The sequence below is a fragment of the Mauremys mutica genome, chromosome 9 (assembly GCF_020497125.1).
Source record: "Mauremys mutica isolate MM-2020 ecotype Southern chromosome 9, ASM2049712v1, whole genome shotgun sequence".
NCBI lineage: Eukaryota > Metazoa > Chordata > Testudines > Geoemydidae > Mauremys > Mauremys mutica.
In genome coordinates, this window is record NC_059080.1 from 84248385 (window position 1) to 84262301 (window position 13917).

A 13917-nucleotide genomic window follows, 5' to 3' on the forward strand; every position below is an offset into this window, starting at 1 on the left:
AATATTCATTTCTCCAGGGGAGCTTTGAGGTTTGCCGACACGAGGTGCAGTGGATAATTGCATTGTGGTTTAGCAGTTACAACACGTACTTTGATTGTCTGGCTGGAGATGTCAGCTGCTCACACAGCTGTGAATCAGACAAGGTCGGAGATGATGAGAGCTGGCAGTGTTTCAGCATCATAATAATCAATTTGTATCATCAGCAGTATGATTGGTACTCCATACTGTCATGCAGCTCTCTCACTGAAGTTCATTAAGGCTCCCAAGAAGAATAATTATGCTGCTGCTTCTTCACCCTGCCCCAATTCATTGTATTACCTGACAATCCTGGGGCTTCTCTACTCAGTTAGCAGCTTTGTCCCACCTGGGCACCTCTCAGCCTTGAGCTACTTTCCTAGAATAAAAATTCATTGTTTCATAGAAAATTCAATCAGAATATTTTATGGCCTCTGTTATTCTAGACCTGAAATCTTACCAGTCATTACAAGTATTTGTTTTATTTCATGGACTAACTTATTGAACAGATAAACAGTCTGCAATAGCACCATCTATACATCTATCTAAAAAGAGCTGTGCCATTCTACAATACTTTATGGCAGTGGTCGCCAGACAAAGGACCATGGTGGTGGTGGAGCATCCGCCAAAATGCCACCGAATTTCTGCGGTATTTCGGCGGCGATGCCTCTCGATGACGTCACTTGTCAGTGGCAAGCAGCGTCATTGGGAAGCGTCGCCGCCAAAATGCCGCAGAAATTAGGCGGCATTTCGGCAGATGCTCCACCGCCGGCCAGGACGCAGGCACATTTAGATGGCGCCCACGGGCATCGCATTGGGGACCCCTGCATTATGGTATAATGGACAGCTTACAAACTGCTATTAAAAAGCATAAAACATTTCAAGGATCTCCCACATCACTCACAGTTTTCTTCAATGTCCTATAAAATGACCTTTTTTTAAATTAGAGAGAATCCAGAGGGTTTCTCTCTCTCTCTCTTCTGTTCATTCAATAAATTAAACTATTTGCTAATATTCTGATAAATTGCAGGAAAAAGTATCTGTAGGCATGTCAGAATTTAAGTTTTCTATACTGTACTTTTCTGATCACGTCTTTACATTTGACAGTAAGCATTAAAATCCTTTAATAACAACAGTCTAAAGGATGTGAAAACCAGAAGGGTGCTCATACAGTGTACTCAGTACATTCGATCAAAGGGCTTGAAAAATCTGCTCAGAGAATAGGAGAAGCCTTCTCTGGCAAGTGTGGGGGCATAAGTCATCAGTGTTAAAAATCTTAAAAATGAAAGTTTTTAAATTATTTAAAGTTATTACTTAGCCTTTCTAGATGCAAAGGATCTTCCTAACAAGAACCAATGTAAACTGATGATACAATGCTGCCTTCCTACAGCAGCAGTGCCTCTACTGGTACACAGGTTTACAAGTCAATTGAGTGAAATTAACAAGACATTGGTCAGTTTCACTAGCGGCTATTTAGACCCTTATGGGAAGCAATGAGACTTAAGAATCATGTCAATTTCCTGTTGCTGTTTGAGCTTTGAGTGAAGCAGAAGACTGGAGTGATTTATGGAGGAGTAAAGCAACTACAAAAAGGCTGGGAGGGGAAATGAATTGAGAGTAAGAGCATCATCTGTCTTGTAATATCCAGGCAACACTGGAAGAGGGAGAAAAAGATAAAGCTTCTTCTCTTACCCAACAGCTAGAAGCAGAACACTCCAGCCCTGCGCTGGACTAATTTTTTAATCCCCGTCCCATCCCGCTCCACAATACCCACTCCCACCCGCTTGTGCATTGTTTCTTGCATTTTTATTCTGCTCCCACCCACAAAAACCTTAGATCCCACAAATCCTGCAAGAGAGAGAGCTTCACCATGCCACTAAAAATAAATAGGGTCCGTTATCATATAAACGGACTTCAGACAATTTTTACTACTAAAAGAATAAAACAAATCTCGCTTAAACCTTGTTATAATACACACCAAATTTCTTTCTATCCCATGCTTAAATTTAAGTATTTAAATCTTTCTTTAAAAACAAATGGCTGAAATTCTATTTATGACAAACTGAGAAGAGATTTAGTGTTTTCCTGCAAATTACCAGAGTCTGGGGTTTTTTTGCCCATCCAATCCACCCACAACAAAGTACATTTTACCTGCTTCGGCTGTTATCCCAGTCCCACAGCAGAGCTCTACAGAACACCACTTCTAGAAGCCACAGGCTAGTTTGAAAAGTCAAGCCTCCAGAGTCCAGAAAATTTCAGTTATTCATTTTGACTAAATAAGAAAGTGTCAAAATCTCTCAAGCCAATACTACATAGTCATAAAGGAGTACTGAAGAGATGTGAACCAAGATAAAGCTACAGTGCCTTGTGGGGTCACCAAAACCTTAAGTCACATAAGTACACACATCTAGCTTCTTGAATTATATTTTATCTAGTATCAGAGAGGTAGCCGTGTTAGTCTGGTTCTGTAAAAGCAGCAAAGAATCCTGTGGCACCTTATAGACTAACAGACGTTTTGCAGCATGAGCTTTCCTGGGTGAATACCCACTTCGTCGGATGCAAGTAGTGGAAATTTCCAGGGGCAGGTATATATAAGCAAGCAAGAAGCAAGCTAGAGATAACGAGATTAGATCAATCAGGGAGGATGAGGCCCTGTTCTAGCAGTTGAGGTGTGAAAACCAAGGGAGGAGAAACTGGTTCTGTAGGGCGTCCAGGATTTCCGGGTTTGTGGATCTTGGGTAGTAGATAGAATAACCCTGGTCGGGGCTCTAAGGGTATGTTGATTTGTTCTGGTGTTAGTGTAGGGAGTGTCCTGAGTAGATGGTGCAGTTTCTTAGTGTATTCCTCAGTGGGATCTGTGGGAAGTAGCCTGTAAAATTTGGTATTGGAAAGTTGTCTGGCGGCCTCCTTTTGGTAGTCAGACCTGTTCATGATGACAACAGCACCTCCTTTATCAGCCTCTTTGATTATAATGTCAGGATGGTTTCTGAGGCTGTGGATGGCATTGCGTTCTGCACGACTTAGGTTGTGAGGCAAGCGATGTTGTTTTTCCACAATTTCTGCCTGTGCACGTCGGCGGAAGCATTCAATGTATAGGTCCAGACTGTCATTTCGACCCTCAGGAGGAGTCCATGTGGAATTCTTCTTCTTGTGCTGTTGGTGGGAGGGTAACTGTGTATCAGTGCGCTGTTCAGTGTTGTCCTGAAAGTATTCTTTGAGTCGGAGATGGCGAAAGTAGGCTTCCAGATCGCCGCAGAACTGTATCATGTTAGTGGGGGTGGCAGGGCAGAAAGAGAGTCCCCGAGATAGGACAGACTGTTCTTCTGGGCTGAGTGTGTGGTTGGATAGATTGACGATATTGCTGGGTGAGTTAGGGGTACCACGGTTGTGGCCCCATGTGGCAGGTAGGAGTTTAGACAGCTTACAGTCCTTTTTCCTTTGTAGAGAGGTGAAGTGAGTAATGTAAACTGCACCATCTACTCAGGACACTCCCTACACTAACACCGGAACAAATCAACATACCCTTAGAGCCCCGACCAGGGTTATTCTATCTACTACCCAAGATCCACAAACCCGGAAATCCTGGACGCCCCATCATCTCGGGCATTGGAACTCTCACTGAAGGACTGTCTGGATATGTAGACTCTCTACTCAGACCCTATGTTACCAGCACTCCCAGCTATCTCCGTGACACCACAGATTTCCTGAGGAAACTACAATGCATTGGTGACCTTCCAGAAAACACCATCCTAGCCACCATGGATGTAGAGGCTCTCTACACAAACATCCCACACACTGATGGAATACAAGCTGTCAGGAACAGTATCCCTGATGATGCCACAGCACAACTGGTTGCTGAGCTCTGTGCCTTTATCCTCACACACAACTATTTCAAATTTAATGACAATATATATCTCCAGATCAGTGGCACCGCTATGGGTACCCGCATGGCCCCACAATATGCCAATATTTTTATGGCCGACCTGGAACAACGCTTCCTCAGCTCCTGTCCACTCACGCCCCTTCTCTACCTACGCTACATTGATGACATCTTCATCATCTGGACCCATGGGAAGGAGACTCTGGAAAAATTCCACCACGATTTCAACAGCTTCCACCCCTCTATCAACCTCAGCCTGGACCAATCTACACGGGAGGTCCACTTCCTAGACACCACGGTGCAAATAAGTGATGGTCACATTAACACCACCCTATACCGAAAACCTACCGACCGCTATGCCTACCTTCATGCCTCCAGCATCCATCCCGGACATACCACAAGATCCATTGTCTACAGCCAAGCACTGAGGTACAACCGTATCTGCTCTAACCCCGCAGACAGAGACCAACACCTAGAAAATCTCCACCAAGCATTCTCAAGATTGCAGTACCCACACGAGGAAATAAGGAAACAGATCAACAAAGCCAGACGTGTACCCAGAAGCCTCCTACTGCAAGACAAACCCAAGAAAGAAACCAACAGGACTCCACTGGCCATCACATACAGTCCCCAGCTAAAACCCCTCCAATGCATCATCAGGGATCTACAACCCATCCTGGACAATGATCTCACACTTTCACAGGCCTTGGGTGGCAGGCCAGTCCTGGCCCACAGACAACCTGCCAACCTGAAGCATATTCTCACCAGCAACTGCACATCGCACCATAGTAACTCTAGCTCAGGAACCAATCCATGCAACAAACCTCGATGCCAACTCTACCCACATATCTACACCAGCAACACCATCACAGGACCTAACCAGATCAGCCACACCATCACCGGTTCATTCACCTGCACGTCCATCAATGTAATATATGCCATCATATGCCAGCAATGCCCCTCTGCTATGTGCATCGGCCAAACTGGACAGTCTCTAAGGAAAAGGATAAATGGACACAAATCAGATATTAGGAATGGCAATATACAAAAACCTGTAGGAGAACACTTCAACCTCCCTGGCTACACAATAGCAGATCTTAAGGTGGCCATCCTGCAGCAAAAAAACTTTAGGACCAGACTTCAAAGAGAAACTGCTGAGCTTCAGTTCATCTGCAAATTTGACACCATCAGCTCAGGATTAAACAAAGACTGTGAATGGCTTGCCAACTACAGAACCAGTTTCTTCTCCCTTGGTTTTCACACCTCAACTGCTAGAACAGGGCCTCATCCTCCCTGATTGATCTAACCTCGTTATCTCTAGCTTGCTTCTTGCTTGCTTATATATGCCTGCCCCTGGAAATTTCCACTACTTGCATCCGACGAAGTGGGTATTCACCCAGGAAAGCTCATGCTGCAAAACGTCTGTTAGTCTATAAGGTGCCACAGGATTCTTTGCATATTTTATCTACTATACTTGATGGAAGACAGTTTGTTAATCATTTCTGTTCCTCTAGTCTACTACATTACTGAACTATAATTGCATTTGTCAAAAGAGAAATAGAAAAAGTTCTACTGTATACAGACTAAAAGTTTAAAATGTTCTGAACTGCTGCATTAACTCCATCATCATTATCTGGACTGGAAAAATGAGTAGTAGGGTTAACCATAACCAGCTAACATATTTCTACCACTAGGTGCCAAATGTTTTTAAACATATTACCATAATTTATGTTAACGAACATATTAGAACTCCATTCGTTTCCCAGTGTATACAAGCCCTTGGCAGGGATTTAACTAAAATCATGTGTTTAAATTGATTTAGTTAAACCAATGCAAGTCCCCATATGGACACACTTATCTGTTTAAAATCATTTATCCCAGTTTGGCTTGCACCGTAAATTTACCAGCGCAAACTAAACAGATAAGCCAGGTTTAAAAATGAAATTAAGGGTCTACATAGGGTTTTGACCAGTTTAACTAAATTGGCTTAAATATCATACCTTTAGCTTAACTGCAGCAAGCTTGTGTATACAGCAGGTATTAAGCAGAATGATATAAGAGTTACTTTGCAATGTAGGAAGTGTAGCTTTCTGACATCATACCTGTGAGCTAAGACCCTTTTACTATCCAACAATAGTTTTCAGAGGAGTAGCCGTGCTAGTCTGTATCAGTAAAAACAACGAGGAGTCCTTGTGGCACCTTAGAGACTAACATATTTATTTGGGCATAAGCTTTCATGGGCTATAACCCACTTCATCAGATGCATAGAGTGGAAAATACAGTAAGCAGGTATAAATAACAAGAAATTGCAGAACTGGAATTAATTTTCAAACTTGACACCATCAAATTAGGCCTGAATAAAGGCTGGGAGTGGCTGGGTCACTACAAAAAATTATTTTCCCACTGTTGATACTCACACCTTCTTGTCAACCGTTGAGAATGGGTCACATCCACCCTAACTGAATTGGCCTTGTTAGCACTGACCCCCCCACACACACACACATTTGGTAAGGCAACTCCCATCTTTTCATGTGCTGTATATTTATACCTGCTTAATGTATTTTCCACTTCATGCATCAGATGAAGTGGGTTATAGCCCATGAAAGCTTATGCCCAAATAAATATGTTAGTCTCTAAATTGCCACAAGGACTCCTCATTGTTTTTAATCCAACAATAGAAATTTTGCTATATTTCATTTTATTTTTGGGGGGGGTTTCTTTCGGCAAATAGAGATCTGAGACTCATGTATCAACATAAGCCCTTCCCTGTAAATATTTATTCAAAACATTAAGTGCTTTGCAAAGGATCCCAGATTGAAGAATGAAGTAAGTTACTATAAAAGGAAAACCATTAGTAACCATACTGACTCCTTGTGCTTATATGAACTCTGATTGACTTGGAAAATGTACATTAAAAATGATAGTGTTATCTGGCAAATTAAAAAATTAAAGCTCATTTCCTTTACTTCCTTCAGACGTAATTTAAGTTAAAATTCTTCTAAAATGCAAGAGTAAAGTCTGCAGATAGGAACCTTTAATGTCAATTAATCAAATCAGCCCAAGATGAGTTTTTTGGTTTTTTTAATGCTAGTGATGAAACTTTATCTTCAGTGTTACAGGAAATAAACAATTACCTCTGTGTCAGGTAAAAAGTTTTGATAAGCTCTGTGTTCGATACCAATAAAGGCAAAACAACTGATCAGCCCGTTTTCTTCCTTATAACACACTGCACCAAAAGCTCTAATTATCAAGATAAAAATTAATACTTGGGGGGGGGTGAGGGGGGGTGTTTCCGTCAAAAAGGCAAAAGCAACCACTATTTTCCTTCCAGCAGTCAGCCATCATCTCTAGTTGGTTTAGTGAGCACAGAATTTAAGAAAGTTTTTACAATATTTGCAAAAGGCTGGAAGGGCAGGGTGACCTACATACACTACATTCCTGACAACATTAGTAAGGACTCTACACTGTTATCTGCTGGCCACTGCTCTCCCCCCACCCACTTTATATATTGCAGCACCAACTAAGTTAATCAATTATCAGCATCTCCCACTGATTACTTAAGACATTAATTTCTAGATCTTCTGGCACAAAAGGTCTGCAAGTATTTTAAATAAACCATTAACTGTTTATTTGGTGAATGTCTTCCGCCCTCTCCGTTTTGCAAGACCTCAAAAAAGTTGAAAAGAACATTCAACATTCTTAGCATTTAAACAGGCCAATATGACATGAATTACAAAATGCTCCTTTTACTCTAGTTATTGGGAGCATCCAGTATGTAACTACTTACTGAATTTTTTAAAGTTTTCCTTACCATATTGTTAAGAAATGCCAACTATATACAATACAGCTATAAATTTAAGATTATCAGTGTTAAAGTCTGACTAAACATCTCTTCCTCTTTCAGTTGGTCTGTTTTTATGCCTCTGGTTTGTTATTTTACAATTTAACTAAATTTCTATTCCTCATACTCTTCCAGTCTATATAGGACCTAAGTTTCTTTTAAAAAATGCTTAAACAGCCTTTCAGGCCTTCTTTATATCCTGAAGAAACTAAAAAAGGCACCAACCAGTTTTTTTACCCCCATTTGCAGATCACCTTTAAGAGAACTGTCCAAAGTCACACCATAAAGTGTCAGACAAACTGATTCCATATCTTCTTCGGCCCAGTTATATACCCTAACCATTAAAACACACACACTGTAAGAACAGTTCATATTGCTCTTCAAGAAATAGTCAAATCATTTTTACCCAAAGAAAGTTTGCACTACACACGATATTATAATGTATCAAGTTTTATTCCCCAAAGTAATTTTCCTTTTAACTTTTATAACTGCAGTAGCTAACCAGACCCTTAACTAGAACATATGCCACTAATATTTATTCTTGACTGTCTACTTATTGTCTAGGCAGCCATCAAAATTTGCAGTGGGTGGCTACTGACCATTCAGACTAAAGGTTGCCTCTCGTCTTGTAATTCTCACATTAACAACAGAATTACTTATGCAAAACTAACAATATTAAAACACTTACAATGTTCACAAATTAACAGCAATTAATATTACTTGGCTGATGCTTCTCTGTCCTTCACCTGATGTGGCAACAGATAATGGTAAGGGAGAATTAATTCAGCATTTTATATTTTCAGTGCTCTTTGTTAAGAAAAACAAAATCTGCCTCATGTATTGTTCCACATATAACTCAGGGATTGCCATTCACTTGTCCTTTGCTTGCAAGATGAGAGGTTTTATAGAAGCTACTTAGCCAAAAAAAAAAAAAAAAAACTTTATTACATGTTTAGGCACAGTATTCCAAGGAGCCATTAACCTTGTTTTAGACTCCCCAGATAGACAGAAAAAAATTTAAAGGTAAGACTCAAAAATGAGACAAATATTTTGCATGCAGTAGAAGCAAGCATTGTGCTACTCTGTTCAAATCAACAAGGCATATGTAGATAAAATTAACTGTTGTGCAAACACACTGTTTAATGTAATGCACACAGGCCAGGCACTCTCATTTTGTTTTATGAAACACCACAAAAACAGAAAACCATTTATGTATGAAGCACTTAGACACTTGCTTTTTAAGAAAAGTAGAGAATCTGTATTTTAAGACATTAGCTTGAGTGAAGTTTGGAGAGATCTAATAAAGCCCTCAAAATTAGAGCTTTTTATTTTTAACACCACCCTACACTGTCAATCAAGTAGAACAAATTCTCAGAGGCACCAGCAGCAGGTGGATATTAGTATAGAAGGTAAACGAGGTTTGCAGAAATATGAAGTTATTCGTTGAATATATCACATGTATATAGTGTTAGAATCTGAGGTTAGACCTATGTCTATTAAGAGTGAAAGTTCTTGTATTAATATTTTTGTTATTTAACTGCACTTTCTAATCTTACATTATTTAGTATCTTCAGCTTTAGAAACAAGTGCCTAGATTTCCTCTAGCACCTCCCGTCCCCCCAGAGGAGGTGGCAGAACATAAATATGATGCAGTTGAATGAGACACACAATCGCTATTGTGTACTATGCCAAGGGCTGAATGCTTGTACTATGTATTTGTCTACATTGGGCTTTTTAAATCAAATTCAATGTTGTTCCAGACACAGTTTGACTGGTGTATACAAGGAAAATTGTTTAGCGTTTTCAAAAAACAATTTAAAACTTAGATTTCTACTCCACATTCTGTTTTCAGACATGGATCAAAGGGCAGAGCAGTTCAGACGTGATCTTTATGAGGTTTGTGGAAGGCAGGGCAGGTATGAATTTGTGCTTTATACAAATTAACTGCCACTTGTTGGAGGATGGCTAAGAAACTAGCACTGCCATGCACCCCTCCTTCCAATCCAGGAGGAAAAATATGGTATTGGTCATAACCAAGTATAAAAACCTGACAAAAGCCTTTAATAACCAAAGTGTTAATAGGTTATTACTGAGGTGATAAAATCCTAACCAAGGCAAGACAATAGTAATGCAGATCTCAATCAGATTGTCTGAAGCGAGATAAAGGCAATTTTCTCCCATCTGTCCAATGCATAGGATTTAGAAACAGCACATTCAGGTTTAGAAGGGCAGCAGCTGCTGTCCTTGTGTGTTCCCTGAGTGCCTGATCTGTGTCAGAACTTTTCCAGGAAGATAACCTTGGCTGCTTGATATGAGAGAGCAGCTGAAGGAAATCCAAAGCAGTCATGCCACAGCACAGTAACACACAAATGAACAAATCTTCAGCTGGTGAGAAGAAATTTTAACATGCATCTCTTCTCCAACTCCTCCAAAAAACTCCTACCCTAATCATACACAAACCTGATACTGTACACATAACAGGGCTGAACCTAGGATATCATAAAGGGACCTTCCTTCTAAATTTCCTTTCCACTCTGAAAAATAAGCCACAGTTACAAGAACTTGCTCTTTGTGTGCAACGCAAACAGCTGAAGGGTAGCTTTGAATTCCTAGATAGGGGGGGAAAAAGCTAAAGAAGGTTTTCACAGCTACTGTTTGAGGTAAAGATGCATCTTATCAAGTAATAATATAAGCCACAGAAAACAATGTGAAAAAAAGGAAAAAAACTTCCTTGGCTGAGAAATCAGAAGTTTAGCACAAGCAGAAAAATGTAGTGGCAACAGGAATTTCCCTGGCTTTCCCCTCAAAAGGAGAAACAAATCATCAACAGGAGAGATGCAAGAGAAGAAGAGAAACACCCTGGGCTTCTCTTGCCTTGACCAAGAGGGTGGGGAACCGAGGGAGATAAAACTTCTTCCCATGTATGAAAATTTAGGGTTGTTCATATTAATTCTTAAAAAAAGAAAAAACGAAAAAAAAAGTTTATTCTGTGTAGTCTCCCCCTAGACCAGGGGTCGGCAACCTTTCAGAAGCAGTGTGCCGAGTCTTCATTTATTCAGTCTAATTTAAGGTTTCGCATGCCAGTAATACATTTTAATGTTTTTAGAAGGTCTCTGTCTATAAGTCTATAATATATAACTAAACTATTGTTGTATGTAAAGTAAATAAGGTTTTTTAAATGTTTAAGAAGCTTCATTTAAAATTAAATTAAAATGCAGAGCCCCCCAGACTGGTGGCCAGGACCCGGGCAGTGCGAGTGCCACTGAAAATCAGCTCGCGTGCCGCCTTCGGCACGCGTGCCATAGGTTGCCTACCCCTGCCCTAGACTAACCCCTGTTGCTGTTGCTGAGCCCAGTCCCTCACAGAATGAGGAGCCCAGACCACACCATTCCCTAACAAAAGATTATCCAGGCAGTCTGTATTAATTATTCTGCAAGGCAGAATCCACCTCCTGGAGCTTTTACTGACCAAACAATTCCCTGTTGTAAAGCATGTCAATGCACGGATTCTCCCCGCTTCCTCCAAGAGCTCTGATACTGGAGGACAAGGGAGACCCAAGACTTAGTCCTCTCCCGAGCCTAGGAATTCTCTGTTGGGATTAAAAAATAAATTTAAAAAAAAAAAAAAGATGTGAACACCTGGCCCAAAAGAACCCTCAGAAATGGGGACTCATCCATTCATTCCCCCTTGTGCGCATTAATCACCCCACAAACTTGCCTCTCCTCCATGCCCATCAAATATTCCGAAGATAGAGGGATGGGTCCTGTTGATTAGGTCCGTGATCACTTCGAACCTGTCCTCCATGTGGTCCCTTCGCCCTTGGATGGAGTAGACAGCCACATTGTGGCTCTTGAACTCCCAGGTCTTGGAGAACTCCGCATCCAGCACATCCAGCCCACCGAACCTGTCATTCTGCATGATCTCGGCCACTTTGCCCTTCACCATCTTCACAGCATCCCTGCTGGACTTGACGATGGTTTTCACCTCATCTGTGTGGAAGAAGTAACTCCAGAGGGCCAGGCTGATGCACAACAGGAACAGGGTCTCTGGTCTTAGCAAGAAGTAACGCATGATCCGGCCCAGCAGAGACAGCAAAGTCATTGTATCCTCTATCATTTATTATAGAGACAGTGTATCTCCCACACCATGCACCACGCACCCCGATGGCTGGGATGGGTCTAAGACAAGGCAGCAAATCAATGCATGCTGTGCTAATGCAAGCCCAGTGAGGGCAGGGCTAGCGGCAGCCTCTTGCTCCTGCTGCTGCTTCAGGTGGGGCTCACTCACTCACACGGCTGGGATGGGTTTGATGCAAGGCAGAGATCAGCGCATGTTGGTGCTACAAAATAACCCAACCAGGGCAGGGTTGGTTAGCCGCCCCCTCCTCTTGCTGCTGCTTCAGCCAGCTCCCATAGGGATAGATCTGATGTGAGACAGCAAAGACCAGTGCACGCTCTGGTAGTGCAAGAAACGAAGGGCAGGGTTATTCTGATGCTACAGCGGGATGTCCGCGGCCCGATGACACCACGCTCTGCTGTTGAGAGGCAAGGTCGGGTTCCTCCGGCGGCCGCTGCTGCGGGGGTCTCACACAGGGAGGGCTGCGGGGCAGCAACCCGACCGGTGTTTTGTTCTCCTGACGCGAACCCCAAGGGCAACCTACCCCGCTCCCGCGTCAGTGCGGGCCACCCTGCCCGGGGGCTAGGACCGCGCACAATGCGAACCCGACAGCAGCGGGGCTCCGGCTGCGTTACTACGGCCAAGCCGGGGGCCGGGTCCCACTCGCGCAGCCCCCCGGCGGCTGCCCGCCTGCAGCGGCTGCCTCAGGCCTGGGCGGCTCGGGCGCACACCCCGTTCTCCCGCCTCACCCCGGCCCGGCCCCGGCGCCAGCGGTCCGGCTGCAGCAGCGACGGCACCGGCAGGGCCGCGCGCAGGTACCAACCTGCCTCTCGCCCCCCGCCTCTCCACGTCTTGCGCCTGTCCCTCCCCCGCCTCCTCCCCTCCGGAGCCCCAGAGGGAGCCAGCCGCCTACAAGCCCCAGCGGCCTGTGCGCTTCCGCCTCGCTTGTGATTGGCAGGAACCAGCCCAAAGGCTGCTGGGGCCTGTAGTCTGGGGAGCAGGCTAGACGAGGGCTGCAGACTCCTGGCCCCGGCCTAGCAGCGGGCTGGACCCTGGACAAGGACTGAAAACGCCTGGCCCGGCCTAGAGAGGGTCTGTGCGCTGAGGGGTGAGTGACTTGGCCAACCATGGCGTGGGCACAAAACAGGGATTGGGTTGGAGGGGAATGAAGGTTTCCACATCTGTTCCCAGTCCGGTCGGAAGGAAATCGAGACCTTGCACTTTTTCTTGTGGAAGGAGGGAGGGAGAGAGAGTCCAGCCCAGGACAGCCAGGGTGTCTGGCATTCAGCTCACCTGGGATGGGGTCACATCTCTCACTGCCTGCTTCAGAGCAGGGACTTCAGCCTCCATCTTCCCTATGCAGAAATGTTGACTTTGGGGTGGTCTGGTCCCTTTCTGATCAGAAATTCCATCCTAGGCTTGAGAAATCTACGCAGAGGAAATTTCATCAAAACTGTGAGGTTGAGGTTTTCAGATGAAAAAATTTGGGGTTGAAAAATTCTCAGCCAGCTCTCGTTCCTTCCAGCCTCCCATCTGCAACTCCTTTATGAGACAGGGAGAGGTGTCAGGCCTGGCAATAGGCTTTGCAAGGATCCATCAAGCTAAGGCTGGGTTCCCCATCCCTCCAGGACCCCACACATGGCCTTTATTTTGGAGGACTTTATCCATACTTCCATTCCACCCAAAGTTGATGTTCCTTCACTTTTGCTATTGAAAACTCTTTACATCAGAAGTAAAGAATCAAATGAAGGTTATAGAAGGTTATTAATGTAGAAGGTTATTAATGTAACAAGAAGGAATCAACATTCTGAATATCTTCATTAAGCTTTTCGAAAGGGTGGAGGGGCTCCTTCCTTTGGATCTTTGTTACACATTTGGGCCTTGGCAGGTTGAGTAAATCTCTTAATGTGAGGGGTGGGAATGGTTTCACAATGCTTGTGAAGATGGCCAGTATAAAGGCTACAACACATTTCCTGGTGACTAAAATACACATCCAGCATATAAAAGAGGCACTCTCAGAAGAAATGAAGAAAATGAATAAGCTGTTTAGGTTTTAATCTCCAGG

The 13917-nt window shown here is 43.3% G+C and overlaps 1 protein-coding gene across 1 annotated transcript in view; it reads right to left on the reverse strand.

The window, feature by feature from the left end:
- PPM1L (protein phosphatase, Mg2+/Mn2+ dependent 1L) overlaps window positions 1-12581 on the reverse strand; it is a 174358-nt gene extending 161777 nt beyond the window's left edge. The window contains exon 1 of the mRNA XM_045031577.1: window positions 11454-12581. Coding sequence (XP_044887512.1) covers window positions 11454-11852 — 399 coding nt within the window. The 5' untranslated portion in view covers window positions 11853-12581. The remainder of the gene's footprint in view (window positions 1-11453) is intronic.
- Between the last annotated feature and the right edge of the window lie 1336 nt (window positions 12582-13917).